Consider the following 16,371-nt stretch of genomic DNA (forward strand, 5'->3'; position numbering starts at 1 on the left):
ATAAAGAGATAGCTGGGGTAATGAAAAACCATATAAGGCGCTGCATGACCTACATAGTGTCGGTTTGACTCTCATTCAAACAATGAAACAATAGAAAACATATTTGAGTGAATCAAATCCGTGGGGTTTGTTCATAACTCACTGGTCAGGATAAGAGTTACACATTACATTTAACTTTATTCGTACTTTAAGAAAAAAATATATTTTCAACGTCAGCATACATTATGTGCCGTTAACCTTGTTTTTAAAGTACAAAACTCGCATTTCGAAGCTGTGTGTGCAGTCCGGTTGGAGCGATATGTACCTGCACTGTTATATGCGCGAACTGTGCAGTAAATACGAACGCCCATTGGCAGGTAAGTTCCGTATTCAGAATGGAGGTCGAAAATAAATGCTTTTCCATGTCTATGAACTTCTGTAGCTTTCAGTATATTATCACCACCTTTGGTTGTTCCTACTCTCCATACATAGTGAGATATTCCAGACTGGGGATCTGTAAAACCGTGCCATTTACATCCAATATAGTTCCTGATACAAAGAAAATTTTAGTCTGTAATTTCTATGTATTGGGTAGACGATCGTTTCTCCCATCAAATTTAGTACAGAAATGCATAACAATATCTGACATAAAACTCACGGCAATAATGCGTATTGTCGACTATCTGCATGTCGACTTTCTGTTGGCGATGTATGCAAAGTTTCATTTTCATTTATATCAAAGTGTAAGGGTTCAGTGCGGAAGTTACACGTTATAGCTGTGATATTTTTTTAACGTCCACAATGTCCTAACAACAAAATGACCAGAAAGGGGTGTTCGGAACATAATCTTCTTTTCCTGTTGACAACTTGTTATTAGTTTAATTTGACTTGGACGGAAACAGTAGAAAAAGTTGTGTTCAAAAGATACAATGATGTGCATTTATATTTGTATTGTTTATTATCGAAAAGGACATACTAACTAAAGGGAAATATGAGACATCAAAATTATGACAATATGCCTTTGTCATTCTGTTTGTTATAATGTATACTTAGTATCTTCTAAATTTTATCGTGGAAAGTAACAAGAGATTCATACTTAATTGTAGTCCCAAAAGATGCATAACTTGATAAGGGTTACCGGACATTAAATCCCCAAAAATACGCAAATGTCCACTTTTTGTTGATGTTATATACCAAGTGTCATTTGAATTAGACGAAATCTGGTTATAAGAGGAGTTGGATACAAAATATAGAAACACTATTATGGTATCATTAAGTCCAAAAGAGGCACAGCTAAAATAGTAATTCGACAATATGTACATATTCTCTCCATTTTGATAATGTAAACAAATATTCATTTGATAAGATTGAACTTGTAACAGTAGTTGAGTACACTATGTACAGATGCAATTGTAACAAGTAAATTCTATGAATTGGTATCCCCCGCCGAAAGGGTTTGTGGTGAGGAATGGCAAAAAAATATATCCGGGAAAAAGTTAAGGATGTTAATAAGAAGCAAATAATTTCATTAGTCAAAATCAATTTAACAGAAAACAAATGTTTAATAAAAGAGTACATAATAAATTTATGATACTTTGATCCTGACTAAAGAATTTATTTTGAATGGGATATGCTTAATGTAGTAAGCTTAGATTTTAAAATTAAATGCAGTTAATTGAAATGTGAGCTTGAAGTTTAACTGGAACAAGTGGCTTGGCACCAGCTGTTGCTGTTTAACATGTACATTTGAACTTAAAAGAACAGATGTTCTTAAGAGAACACAGGTCAGATATCTTGAACATGGCTGAGGACAAGGTTTGTGCAGTCACAACTTAATATATTTATTTTGTTAGGGGGTGGGGGTGCGTGGGAACGGGAGAGGAAACAAAATTTCACATGCTGATTATAAATATTGATTGAAAATTGAAAATGAAAAAAAAAGGGTAAAAGGGTGAAGTTGGGGTGGGGGGTGGGGTGGGGTTGGGGACAGAAGATGCATGATCAGTGGTGGGCATGACTGGGTGGAGGGAGTGAGGTGGGGGAATGGTACAACTTGCATGTTGATAAATAATCATGGAAGGTTTGAAAAAATCTGAAATAAGAAATGAAAAAAAAAATGTTTTTTTTGGAGGGGGGTGGGGGAGTGGGGTTGGGAGGGGGACGGGTGTGACCAAGGCAAGTGGATGACCAGGTGTGGGTGCGCAACTTCACATGTTTATAATAAATGTTCACAGAAAAGAATGAAAGAAATTTAATGATTTAATGAAATTCTGCCAAATGGTAAATTTGTTATATACAAATATGTGGATTTTTAGAAAATTAAAGGGCAATAACTCTAAAGTTATAAAAGAAACCCGTTCGAAATTGTGTGTGCACTAAATTCTGTTAAAGTTTCATAGTTCAAGGTCAAATATATCAAAAGTTATGATGCAGAAATTGCCATATCTATAGATCTATAGTATCCTATATAGTTAACACTGGAAACTTCTAAGGGCCATAACTCTGGCGTTACTTGGGCAATCTGTCTGAAACTTGATGGGCCCCATAACCTCATAGTGGTGAACATGTATATGAAGTTTGTTTAAAAAAAAATTAAATAAGGAAATTTTTTATTTTTTTTTTTTTTTTTTTTGGGGGGGGGGGGGGGGGGGGGGGGGGGGGGGTCGGGGTATAGGGAGGGATGTAATCAAGGTAAGGGGGTGACCAGGTGTCACAGGTACACAACTTCACATGTTTACAATAAATTTTCAAGGAAAAGAATGAAAGAAATTTAATGAAATTCTACCAAATGGTAAGAATGGTAAGTTTGTTATGTACAAATATGTGGATTTTTATACAATAAAAGGGCAATAACTCTTAATTTACATATAAATCCGAACGAAATTGTGTGTACAAGGGCCATAACTCTGGTGTTACTTGGGTAATCTGACTGAAACTTGACGGGCCGCAAAAACTCATAGTGGTGAACATGTATGTGAAGTTTTAAATATATATTCCCAACCATTTCCTAGTTATGGCTCCGGACGGACGGACGGACGGAAGGATGGATGGACGGACGGAAAGACAGACGGAAGGATGGACGGAGGGACGGACGGACAACGCCAAAACTATATCCCTCCGACTTTCGTCGGGGGATAATTATACTGAGCCGCAACATGAGAAAACCAACATAGTGCATTTGCGACCAGCATGGATTCAGAGCAGCCTGTGCATCCGCGAAGTCTGGTCAGGATCCATGCTGTCAGCTAAAGGTCTCTCTAATTGCAATAGGGTTTAAAAGCGAACTGTATGGTCGAATATGAACTATGTTGGCTTTCTCATGGTGCGGCTGTATTATAGGTATGTCCAGAAAGATTTATCGCTCAACATAAAATAATCGCACAGAAAACTCGATTATATCCGCATTTTAATCCATGTTTATGATATATAACAAGTTTTATTTCAATAACATGAATTATGTTGAAGAATTTAAATACGCAAAACACAAATGCAATTGCAATATAGTTATTATCATCAAAGTCCAAAGAAGGCTTGACTACAGAAAGAATGTTTGGATATGAATATTCATATAATATACGTTAGTCCATGCGTATTAGTTTTACTAGCTGAACTGTATGGAAACCGTAAGAAGAGTCGAATACAAAAGAAAGTGCTACAGGCGGATACACAGCCTAATGGCTCATTCAAACACTAAATGCCTCCCGGGGATTTAACACCGGGGCCATGAAAAGCATGTATCATAAATGTTCTATACGAAAATCTATGTTAAAACAGTAATGGAAGTCCTTACCTCGAACCTTGATATTGTTCATCCATGTCTCGAGGTCCGTCAGTTACTTTTCCTTTCACAGGTGGTGTTGAATCGAAAACAAATCCGTCAGATGCAACAGATGAACATAAATTTGCTGTGTTACATGCGGTAACGGTCACATAATAATGAAGTCCTTCTGATAGCTGGAGATATGTGAGTTCAATGTCTGCAAGACAAACAGCAAATTTTCTGATACAACATTACATTTCGATTATGGTCTGTGATGTTGGGAAATATGGGTAACGTACAATCACACGTACAGACACACGTGTCATTAACACGAAACATAAAATCCGATAACTAGGACTTAAATTAATACAGTGATGTGCCGTGTCTTCCGCGGTCCTTACAGTTATAAATAATATCTCTAAAGCAGCTTTGCGAGCAGAATATTGTAAATACATACCTGATTTTATACCCACTGGTTGCTTTATTAGGACATCATCGCACTTCTTACATGATCCGATATTCACGAAATATTCCACAATCGTACTATGCGGGTCATGGAAGCCTTTCCAGTGTGCTTGTAATGAAGAACGACTTTCGACATAGTCTACATCAACACAGGAACCATCTATTCCCCGAGGACCGTCGAAGACTTTGCCAGATACAGGCGGTGTAACATTCACAACAAAAGCCCACGACGAAGCTGCTGTGTACAGTCCGGCTTTGTTGTGAGCCTTAAATGTGAATTATTGTTTCATACCTATACATTAGCTACACATACTAATACGTATCATTATGGTGGTATTCTGTCAGTGTAATGGCTTTAATGTTTTGGTGTTCTTTTTCTTACATGCTACAATTTATATGCTACCGGCTGGGATGCTTTGAATTTGTTACCGAACCTTGTGTGTCTGACCCTATATGTTGTTTCTAAATTTGTTATGCGAAGTGTACATGTGCATACATGTGTATATTGTTTTTTAAATCATTAACAACAACACGTGTGTCTTTTGCCTTATTATGTGCTTTTTATCAGCATTGAGCGTTTAACGGAATCAACTTGCAAGTCTTCCATTTATTTACATTCTCCGACACTTTTTGGACATGGTCTGCATAAACAGGGAGACTTTATGCACAATTAATTTGATTAAGCTCCCACTGAGTTGTTTTGTCAATGACCTTGTATTCCATGGTTGTACTTTGCAGTGTTCATATTATATACATATCTATTTCAAAAGAAGCATAATTGTTAAACCGACCAACTGCTTAAGCTGAGATTTTTATATAAAGATGAACCCCTTGCAGCATCGGTGTGTTCGTAGGCGCATTTCAGCATTGCGTCATTGCCGAAACCTATTCAAGTAACATTCGAAAAATGTCCATAACTGTCATATTTCTGAACGAAACCTTTATGTGAGGGTTCTCATTTTCTCAGTTAGATCTTTTCCAATCTGATAATTATAGTTTTACTGATTTCTTTAGGCGGGTGTCAAACTTATAAAAGATGAAATATCGGTGCGGGAACAAGTTATATTGAAATAATAATGATTGATTTTTTTCTGGTGTTAACGCATTTGTAAATCTTGCATTTAACATACACCTTTAGTATAAAATCACTTAGGGGGTTTGTTCAATGTTGGTGTATTTTTTGACAAATGAACAGGAAACTTAAGATAATCTAGTCCTTTTTATCAAATTTACATATATATGTTGACGATGCGAAGAATATTTTTCCAACATGGTTTTATGGATACATGTCCTTCGTGTTTTTGGCTACAGAAAATATCTTAATGGTTTTCGTTGAATGTTAAATGTTAAATGTTATACCTTTACAGTCAAGAAGTAAGCATGTCCTTCTCTTAAAGATAGAGGCGTATTCTGTTGTGTATTATCACATTCTTCGTTTGTGTCATGAAAAGAAAATATATCATCGTAACCTGCATGTGTCCCTATACACCAACTGTAATGCGATATTCCGCTTTCTAGGTCCAGGAAGACATCCCTCCAGCTAAAACAAATAGAAAAAAGCATATATAATCTGTTGATATCAAATTTTGTCATGTATTCAACAGCAATATTTTGCTAATGTTAGTCATTTGTGTAGTTTTTCGTGCTGAATTAACCGAAACAAAAGTTATGCATTAAGAACTGAACACAACAGCAATGCACGGTCTTCCTGCTTCTAATATCTTATCTTTATCCTTGCGTACATAATTACATTGACTAGGTTATCACAGTCTATTTGTAACTTACCACGCGTCGACAAATTGTGTGTCAGTAATGTGTCTAGATTGTATTGTAATAGAGGCTTGTGATCTTGCTGGAGGTGTTGTGTCTACTTTTATACCCTCAGATGTAGACTTTGAGTGTTGGCCGGTAAAATCGTATCCTGTATGAATAATTTTAAACAATAAATGCAACTATAATACATAAATATATTTTTGTGTTATACAGTTCTCTGGTGTAACTACTCAAAAGCGAAAGACAAACGTGTTTAATCTATTTACATTGTATTTTGTTTGTGAAAATAAACGTTTTATGATTTTGATATTTTTGTTAGCAGGATAATTTGATGTAGCCTAGGAATAATATTCTTCATTGTTTGATCTTATTTACCCGGCAATGTCTATTAAAATTTGTTATGTAAGTTCTAATGGGATATTTAGTAAAATTGGTTGAAAGTAAGGCATATGCCCATTGTATTAATTGTTCTCTACAGTGAAACATATTTTCTCGTTTTCGATGCAGTGAGACACATTTTCTACTTCACTGTTATCTGGAACTATATTTAAAGTAACTATTCTGGGTCCGTAATGCATCATTGGAAGAGAGTAATACACAGGGAGAGTGAAGTCAACTATATTTCTAGCCCAAGTATAAAGAATTCAATGTCTGCAAAACGCCTATGGTACATTGTACTTGGTATATATACGAGTACTTGGCATTGAACCCATCAATCAGATAACCGTTTCAATTTCTACTGGAGACACCAGTTATATAAAAAACATAAACAGTATGTCGGAATTATCAGAAACTTCGAGTAGTACACAACTCATAGAGTTACAATTATGTGTTATGTATCCGTAGACATTGCTAAGGCAGCTTGGCATGCCACTTTTTGTATTACCAATTACAGTTGCAAAGTATGTATGTCCATTTTGTAACTTCAGATTGTGGAAAGTCTTGTGGTTTGTGAGTCCAACGTCTATGAATGGTGTCACATCAACACCACCAACTGTCGTTCCTAAAATTTATATATTGTTAAAAAACATGGAAAACAAACTCTGCCTGTAAACGTTATTTAAGAAGAAATATAGAAAAGTGAATGTAATATTGTCCATGCATTTGTCAACAAAACCTGATTTTTTTTTGTGACAGCGTTACTTGTGGCAAATTATCATTTGAATTAAGCCATTTAGTTGCCAGTCAAAAGGATACATGAACATCTATAAAATGTAAATACGATCAATTTTCTTGTAAGTAAATGTCTTACAAACGAAAGCTGAAATATTCTACAAATTCTCACATATTTATGTTTTCATTTTACTTGTTTGTGACAGGGAATTAATTAAATTCTAACCATTTTAACAGTAAACTGAAAACTATAGTACAGTAAATACATTATGGTTCATAACTTAAAGATACTTTCCACGATGTTGAAGTATTATATAATACCGCTGTTTAGACATGCGTTCTTGTGCGATACAACTCAAAGAGACCGGCTACATACATCTTCCTATCACACTAGCATTCTGAACAACTCTAACATGCATCCTGTATATGTAAGCAATAGTTACTGAACGTTCTACATATTCAAGATGATAAGTAGTTCAGTTACCTATAGCTACTTGGTAGTGTGTAATCCCGCTTATATGTGTAGCATATCCCTCCTCCTCTACATCAATAAATGAGTTCCAGTGCACAGAAAGCTCAGATGTAGAAGTCTGCAAAATGTGTACTACTATTTATAATATGTGTGAATTATTGTGAGAAGAAATGTGTGTTGGCTAATCAACAACTTACTAAAATAATACTGCAGATACTTTATATGTTTTTATTTGGCTGATTAAACGTCGTCGAATAGAAACTCGGCTAGGAATATTATCAAGCATCTTCCATTGATGTTTATCTCAACATTGAAAAAAAATTAATTGCGGTAGAAATTACAAACTATTGTAGGTGTTTATGCCAGTACATCTGTTCTAATTTATTTGAGCACGGGAGACTGTATTTGTTATAATAAAACATCATATAATAGAAATAATACAAATGATAATAATCCAGTGGTCATAATTGCAGGCAAGAAAATTAAAAAGTATAATCTGTGATATTAGCACTTATAGTAGCAAATGTTTCGTTTTTGCTTGTGCTGGGTTTCATGTCGAACTGACACAATTAATGTTAATATGGCGACTTTCCAGCTTTGTTGTTGGAGGAAGACCCTGGGGCCCCTACATGTATTATTTCAACATATTCGGACACGTGGGTAGAACCAGTGACCTTTCGTAAGCCAGCTGGATGACTTCCTCACATGAAGAACTCAACGCCATAAGTAAGGTTTGAACCAACATCATTCATGGGCAAGTCAGCGACCTGATCTTAACCACTCATGCACGGAAGCCCGAGTAGCAGTGTATTTAATATTATTAAGCAGAAGTTCGTCTGACTGTACATAAGATACTGAATGAACAGGAAAATAAGTTCATTGAAATTTGATTTCCAAGTGTGAACTTGACACTTAAACTTCTAAGCTGAATAGTGTGTGGCATCTTGCCATTACGGTTAGAGTGGTACGTGGAGTTTTTTTTGAAAATCGAGAAAACGGTGTTAATATTATGTGTTTGGCGAAGAATTACCGAAAGTCCAACAAACTTAGCTCCCTATATTTCGAATTTAAGATACAGTTGTGCAACTTGAATAAATTGCTCAAAAATAGGTAGGCCTCGTTTTGCGTTACAATGGAATACCTGAAACAAATGCTTCTTTTCATTTCCTATCCACACGTCGTTCTGTCACTGGTGGTGTAAGATCAACTGTCACGCCATTACTGCACTCGTTTATTTCATCTAAATCCTGTTCCCAGAATTCATGTTGAAGCTTTGATGCATTTGCGTGAATGCAAATAATGTACCGTCTACCATGTGTAAGCTCTCCCTCACGAAATTGCACGTTTACGTATTCGTGTGCTTCAAGGAAAAGTCTTTTAAATTATTGACCACATAAGAACGAACATAAAACAGTTACAAGATTAAATAATCACTTTTAGAAAATGTGTATTTTGCAATACATGTATTATATCTGCTTAAGACATGACTTTTCAAATTAACCATTTACTGAATTTCACAAACCTGTGTCGCCACATTTGATAGCATCAGGATGATCACATGGGTTTCTCAAATCCAGCTTATTTGACCGGTCAAAGAACACAGTTGGATCGCTTTCCTTTACCAGTAAAACAGCCCAAGCATATTTTGCATACCTTAAGGTAAAACAATAAAATCATTTGAAATAGTTATAAACTTACGGAGCCGATGAAAGAAATACGTACACATAAAGTAATTCGTCATACATGGTTCTTCACAAATAATCAAGCACATCGATGTATTGAAACAACATTTAGTACTCCAACTAGCACTTTTATATTAACAATTTCCTTATATTAAAATACTCATTTCTCTGATATAGTTGTATAGCAAACTTGGATATGACCCGAAAATAAAGAACAAACAGGTGCCGTTCGACAATAAATGAAACGTTCACTATACAATATAAATGTGGAGATACCTTACAGTTGGCCACACTGCTGACAAAATGTTGTAATAGGGAGTATAATCTTTATCTGATTCTTTCCAAATATCATTTTCCTCCAGGAAAATGTCTTTTCCTACATGGCCGTTCTCTGTAATATTGATATTATCTATAATACATGAGCAAAGATAACCTAAGGCTAACCTACGAGTTCTAGGGTCCAATTCAGAAAATATTGTCTAAGCTACCGGGAAAATATCTGGCTATAAAATTCACATTGATATTCACCCTTGCTCAGTCTGTTATATATTTAAGGAACATTGCAGTACACTTATGTAGCTCACTAAATACACGAAGTTCAACAGTATTGTTATATTATTTAACCAATATTTTTTGGAATCCTCACGGAATCCTTGGCTAACGAAACTTTTACAATATGTCTAAAGCTGTCAGTATTGTATTTCATATCAAATGTGTTTAAACTTGACTGTAACATGTCATTTACCTTAAGATAAACTGAAAAAAATGATATGTCCGTATTAAAATATTTGAAAACCTGTTGATAGTAGCTCTCCCACTGCATCAATGACTATATTTGGTCTGACTTGTTGAAGATTTTGGCAATCTCTTATTTCAGAGGATACTGTGGACGACAAGCCTGCTTTGGTATATCCTCGCATTGCTAATATCCAACATTTGTGAAATGCAATATTTTCAGGAACGTCTATCGTAAACTGTAACTGTTAAACAAATATAGCTGTACTGTATGCATTATAGTATCATGCACATATAGTTCAGCCGATATATTGCAACATTTTCAACCTGTATTAATATATTTATTCATTACGTAAATGCACCCTAAATGAGACGTGTGAAATGCTCAACAGTAGGGTCGATTTAAAACAATTCAATGTCATTTTCAAATTGTAACTACATGTTAAGTATCAGTTTCAAGTTAATGTGTGTCATATTTACCAGTACTTCCGTTAGTGCGTGAGGAGGTGTTACTCGCTGCCATTTTGTAAGTAGGCGACCTAAAGTAGATTCATCGGCAAATGCCCATTCATAGTGATCCATAACTTCACGTGACTGAGACAAGTCTTCAATGTCTGAATCAAGGAATGGTTCCAGCGAAACTTCAATCTAAAAATGTTAACTGGTTTGTAACATGTACATTTTAGACTTGGGATTTTATGTAATATATTCAAGATTATTATCAAACATCTTGCGGGTAATTTCTTGAAAACTGATTTCTACAAACTATAAACGTTAACTAATAACATGTTCCCTTTATCAGTACTATAACATGTAAAACATGTGTACTACTCATTACCTTATTGTTCGTTGTAAAGGTAACTGACATATTCCCTGTTGTAGGTGGATTAGGAACAATAGTGACGCCATCACTATGTACGGGTTTAAAGCAATATTGCCCGGCGCAAAACATTAAGGAGACTCTGTACGCCCTTCCAGCAGATAAAAATAAACCACTCTCCTCCAAGTAAGATGTAGTTGTTCTCAAGTGTTGATACTCAGTTGTTTTCTTCCAGATGTCTGTCAGGAGACGACAAAAAGGCTTTTAAAATAATTTCCAATGAAAATGGAAACTCTACAGTCCGACCCATCAGCATCAAATGAAAGATATGTATGATACTACTTTTTTATTGTAAATAATGAGACAACACATAAAATACCTTTTCTGTTTAGAATCATGGTTATTTTGTATGTATTTATTGTCATGACATGATAAGAAAATAAAACAAAACTGTGCATGTGACGTTTAAAATAACACAGATAAGAATGTAGCTCTCGAAAGTGCATTGATTTACGCGACCTTTTAACAAATAATATATTTTTCAAATAATACCAGCAACTGGAGCTCGTTCCTCTATTGCCCAGTATATATCAATGATGTAAAGTCCGCTGTCGGCTGAAACTGTCCAATGAGCTTGAAGAACATTTGTAGACGCTTGGAAATCCACGTCTGATTTACACACTAAACGTTTCTCCTGTTTTCATTCAATTGATCTTATTACAAATACAACATAGACATAATTAGCACGAATTGCCCACAAGATAGCGTGTTCGGCTAATAAATGATTTTTCAGGTTGGACAAGGACCATAAAATGACAAATCTAATGTATGTGAGCTATGTCATTATACTCTTTTACAAAATAATTGTTTATTATTGCGATGCTAACAGCTTGCGTGCAAAACATTAATTGAATTTTGGTAGTCAATTAATAACCACTTATGAGTAAAATTGATTAGAATGGTGTCTTTTATAACACTTAACAATCGTTACTGAAATTAGCTTGTTAGTTAGTGACGAGCAAATCTTTAACAAGACTTTTCTTAGTTGAAAATAGAAGTTATTTATATAAAATCAACCATCAGCCTTTATCCGTTTCCTGATCAGAAGCATTCTGTGGAGTTTCAACACCAAATTCAAACTGGCAAACGGTCATAATTTGCATATGAATCGATAAGGATTAACGTAACGCAGTTATTTTAGCTGGATAAAAGACTTGAAAATAGACTAAATACATGCAGTCGTACCTCAAATACAGCTTCATTGTTCTGTTGAAAGCATAACTTTTACCGAACTTTCTGGATCGATAAAAGACTTCAAGTTGTTCTTAATTCAAATAACATGTATATACATATATAATTTAGCTACTTTAGCAGGTCTGATGTCATGCAAGCACTGCTTATAGCTTCAAATCAATACATGTAGTTTTAACTGATATATATACTGGCGCGCAAAACTTTAACCAATGTTTGTCCCCGTTGTCGACGCCTTCTACAACAAGGACTTCAGGGTGTGTAGAATAGCTTTCTCTTCTCTTTGAAAAGTCGACCTGACCTTAAACCTAGATTAAATATTTATCACGCCCCCTCCCCAATCTTTTCCCTTTGCATTTGCGCTTCCCTGCTTTGATATCCCCTCCACCTAAACTATTAGTATGTTATCGTGCCCACCTTAATTTTGGCTGCCGGAATCCTAGGCGGGGCCCAATTGTTGTCTCCTGATTATGTGTTTGCTCGTGTGTGTGTGTGTGTGTGTGTGTGTGTGTGTGTGTTTGCTTGTGTATCTGTGTGTCTTGTGCGGTGCCCTACAGTTTTGTTATATGTTACATGTTTGTTTATCTATGTAAGTTAGTTGTGTGTGTGTGTGTGCGTGTGTGTGTGCGTGCGTGCGTGTGTGTGTGTGTGTGTGTGTGTGTGTGTGTGTTTATTTGTCTTTTGTAATTGGTTGTCTGCGCTGCTGTGGTTTACGTTGTAGGGTAACTGTGATTAAGGAGCATTCCCTTCAGAAAATTTATCCTTGTTTCCACTTTCCCCTTCCAAGCAACCCCATCCCCTCTTCTACCTCCTATTTATTATTCCCTCTTTTCTATATTCGGCATAAAAATAAATTCAAAATGTACTGGTTGGATTTTTGAAGCAACCCGTCTATGATATTTGTCCGTTACATCTTCCTTGTGTTGTGAGCATACTTTGCAAATGCGTGACTCTGAGGCTGTCTTTGTGGTGCTCTGTGCTCCTTACTTTCTATCTTTTGTTTACATCTATTTCATTTATATGTCTTCAGATAATACAATAATAAAATCGCAAGGTAAATGTTTAACAGAACAATATTAAAATGTAAAACAAAAAGAAAAAAAAAAGAAACATTTATCACTGCCTAATTTGAAAATATAATCTTAATGGTTTTTGCTTTTAAGAAATCATTCAATTTGAAAAACAATTGCTTTTCAAATATACTTGGAGAGTGTTTATATGAACTGAATAGTGTATTACCTCGTCGTGATATGACCTTTCGATATTGGGATCTGAAAATAGTGAGTACACTTTATGCAACTTTTAACATTATTAGAAAGAATAATAAATATTTGTTTTATTTTCTAAGAGCCTTGCCGTTACTTTTTATCAAGTATGATTATATTAAATACATTTTTATCATAAAGGTGATAAAAGTAAAATGATATCCTCTATTGTACCTCTATCCAATGAAACATTGCACGGCGGGCCATCAAAAACTTGTATTCCGTTAATTTCATCGCCGTCAATAACAACAGTAACACCATCAGAAATAACAGTGACATTTCCCGCCTCAGTTTCTGCTATGACGGTGTGGTAATATGTCTAGTAAAAAAAGGTTAATGTGTTATAGTTATGTTTCACAATTTGTTAGGGAGATTTATTGATTTATGCTTTATCGTTGTCTGTATCTCTGATCAGTCATGTATGCCTGTATGGCAGTCAGTCTGTAACTAAAGTTTGTCCGGACTACTTCATTGAACTCATTAGTTTATGTAGACAATTTCAGTATCAAGGCTAGTTTGGCATACTGCTGGAATTTCCGCTTATTTGATTTTTGATGGGGATATGACCCCTTTAAAGGTCATTTTTATAAATTCGGTCCGAATTTCTTATGCATGTGTCTTTTTTTTTCTTATCTGTTTTCTTAAGATTAGATTTACCTAGATATATGGGCCTTGGAATAGATACGTAACATTTCGCTATGTTAAAACTCTAGGACCTACATTATTGACCACATCTATTTATATATATATACACTAAATGTGTTTACAATATGTATGTAATACTGTTTAATATAGAAGTTGTAAGTTTTGTAAGAAACGTCATATTTCACTATGTTTATGCTTAAACCCCTTCGTTTGTTAACTAAAATCTAATCAAATTTACATATAAGAGAGAATTATGTATACCTACCACATCTATTTTAGGTTCGAATATTATTGGAAGGATGCGAGTTCTGTGTTATTTAATGATCAAATATGCCACATTATATTGTTTACAGTATATGCTAGAAGCACATTGACTTCTTGGGGAATCTTTAATATATTTGCACTTGTAAAGTCAATGACAAGTCGAATTACTTGTACTACCAAATTTTCTATTTTATTTTAATTTTGAAAATGTTGAACATGAATGTCCAAGCCTTATATATAAGTAAATTATTAACATAGCCTACCCAATTACAATTTGAACGAATTTAGGGAGATATGCATCCTTAAACGAGATAAGCATAATATTAGAAACTGAACTAGAGAGTCAGATTGCTACCTCGTATGGATTTAGGCTGAGATCATAAAAGGTATAGTTATTATTGACTTCACTTCTTTCACACGTCATATAATCTCTACTGGAAGCGTTTGAAATGCAAACAGTGAAGTTGATATCTTCATGAGGATGTTCGAAGCCTGACCATTGTGCTGTTAACTTTGATGTACGTGTTTGGTAGTCTATATCATGAATATCCACAAACTATAAATAAATTGTACACAAACGTTAAACATTTACATTGTTCTTATCTTAATACGGTTGAAATACTTACATATATTTGTGCATGTAAACAATTATGTCTTCCTGGTATCTTCAAGACTAAAGAAGTTTAGTCTGACAATATGCATTGTAATAGTGAGCGTGAATTTCAAACTGTGATATCAAACATGCCATTTCAGTTATTTCTCTCATTTCACAAACGCTTCATGTTATTTCCATTAATGAAACTCAATATATCACATTCTATGCATGATAAATACATTTTGGTCTTCTTTTCGTTACATCTTCTAATATAGATTATAGCAGTTAAAAGGTTCTAGTTAGCTGAAATATTTCCGGAAGAACAAGTGTATACCTTTACTATTGTGTCGTCTATATCCTGAACAACACCTTGTGATGCCAGCTCAACATAGTGCCTATATTCTCCAGAGGAAGCAGTCAAAATATTGCCCGCGGTGTCTCTAACCATGACTGTTACAAAATAATGCTGTTCACCATGCATATGCCATGTCAAGGAATGGGTGGAAATCGCTGTGCACGAAGGATGTTTAAGTAAAGTACAACTTCCGCCGGTAGATAAAATGTTAAATGGCAGAATATCCTTGCCATTTCTTGTGGTACCTTAGGAATATATAATGTATGTTATATTTATCAAAAACGTACATGTTTACAATTAAATTTCATACAGAAATAAGTGCAAGTTAAATCTAGGGCAGCTTAAATTGAACTTATTCTGATGATTTAAAATAATTTGATACTAAATTAGCTCACATATAATATTGGTAAACTTACAATTTGAAACTTACCAACAGCAACTTGATAGAACAGGGCGTTAGGATCTCCGTGATCTGTAAATGCATTTTTATCCCATTTTGCGATAAGAAATGTATCATTCAGAGTATGCTCGACTGACAGGCGTATCTCCCCCGTAAAGTCTGGTTTTGTTGAATCATATACTATTGGGCCTACAACCTGGAAAAGTACTTTCCGATTTATCGCATGCGTAGTGATAGGTAGTGCCTCTGTTAGTAAAGTTCGAGAATATTTATAAGTAATTATACTTACAGTTTTTAACCACATACTTGATCATAGACGATGTCGATAATGAACTATGACGACAGTTTTAAGTTATTTTCATTATATGATTTTACTTTTACTATATTCACGCTACAAACTGGTTCATATTTTGAATATGTTGCTTTCAGTTCTTGAATAATCAATTCTAGAGTACTAAAACTTTGTTTACATCCAAATGCGAATAATTAACGTTCTGTATGTAATAGAAATATCCATCGGAAGATGATTTTACAATTATAAAGGTACATACCTTTATATCAGTAATCGATGTTTTTGTAATAGCTTTAATTAGTACATAAAAATGTTCCCCGTCAAATATATCTGGGTGAAACAATCGTATATGCTGGTGACCATGCGATGACGTAAAATCCATAACATCAGGGAATTCAGAATTGGTAGAGGAAATTCCAACTTCATAATCATGCACGCTGCCAACATCGTATGTTACATTCCAGGATATATCAACCTTTTAAGAAGTAATACAATATAGTTCAAA

The 16,371-nt window shown here is 34.7% G+C and overlaps 1 protein-coding gene across 1 annotated transcript in view; it reads right to left on the reverse strand.

Moving 5' to 3' along the window:
* Positions 1-389: 389 nt before the first annotated feature.
* The window catches only part of LOC128557569 (uncharacterized), a 53,451-nt gene continuing 37,469 nt past the window's right edge, over positions 390-16,371 (reverse strand). The window contains exons 18-37 of the mRNA XM_053545040.1: positions 16,126-16,341; positions 15,605-15,770; positions 15,154-15,419; positions 14,580-14,780; positions 13,490-13,634; positions 13,290-13,321; positions 11,352-11,493; positions 10,818-11,038; positions 10,460-10,627; positions 10,041-10,224; positions 9,521-9,635; positions 9,085-9,215; positions 8,704-8,922; positions 7,575-7,680; positions 6,864-6,980; positions 5,990-6,125; positions 5,564-5,744; positions 4,197-4,470; positions 3,770-3,956; positions 390-528 (exon numbers count right to left, since the gene is read on the reverse strand). Of these exons, the coding sequence (XP_053401015.1) occupies positions 8,723-8,922; positions 9,085-9,215; positions 9,521-9,635; positions 10,041-10,224; positions 10,460-10,627; positions 10,818-11,038; positions 11,352-11,493; positions 13,290-13,321; positions 13,490-13,634; positions 14,580-14,780; positions 15,154-15,419; positions 15,605-15,770; positions 16,126-16,341 (2,187 nt within the window). The 3' untranslated portion in view covers positions 390-528; positions 3,770-3,956; positions 4,197-4,470; ... (3 more) ...; positions 7,575-7,680; positions 8,704-8,722. The remainder of the gene's footprint in view (positions 529-3,769; positions 3,957-4,196; positions 4,471-5,563; positions 5,745-5,989; positions 6,126-6,863; positions 6,981-7,574; positions 7,681-8,703; positions 8,923-9,084; positions 9,216-9,520; positions 9,636-10,040; positions 10,225-10,459; positions 10,628-10,817; positions 11,039-11,351; positions 11,494-13,289; positions 13,322-13,489; positions 13,635-14,579; positions 14,781-15,153; positions 15,420-15,604; positions 15,771-16,125; positions 16,342-16,371) is intronic.

Source organism: Mercenaria mercenaria, chromosome 1 (assembly GCF_021730395.1).
Source record: "Mercenaria mercenaria strain notata chromosome 1, MADL_Memer_1, whole genome shotgun sequence".
Taxonomy (NCBI): domain Eukaryota; kingdom Metazoa; phylum Mollusca; class Bivalvia; order Venerida; family Veneridae; genus Mercenaria; species Mercenaria mercenaria.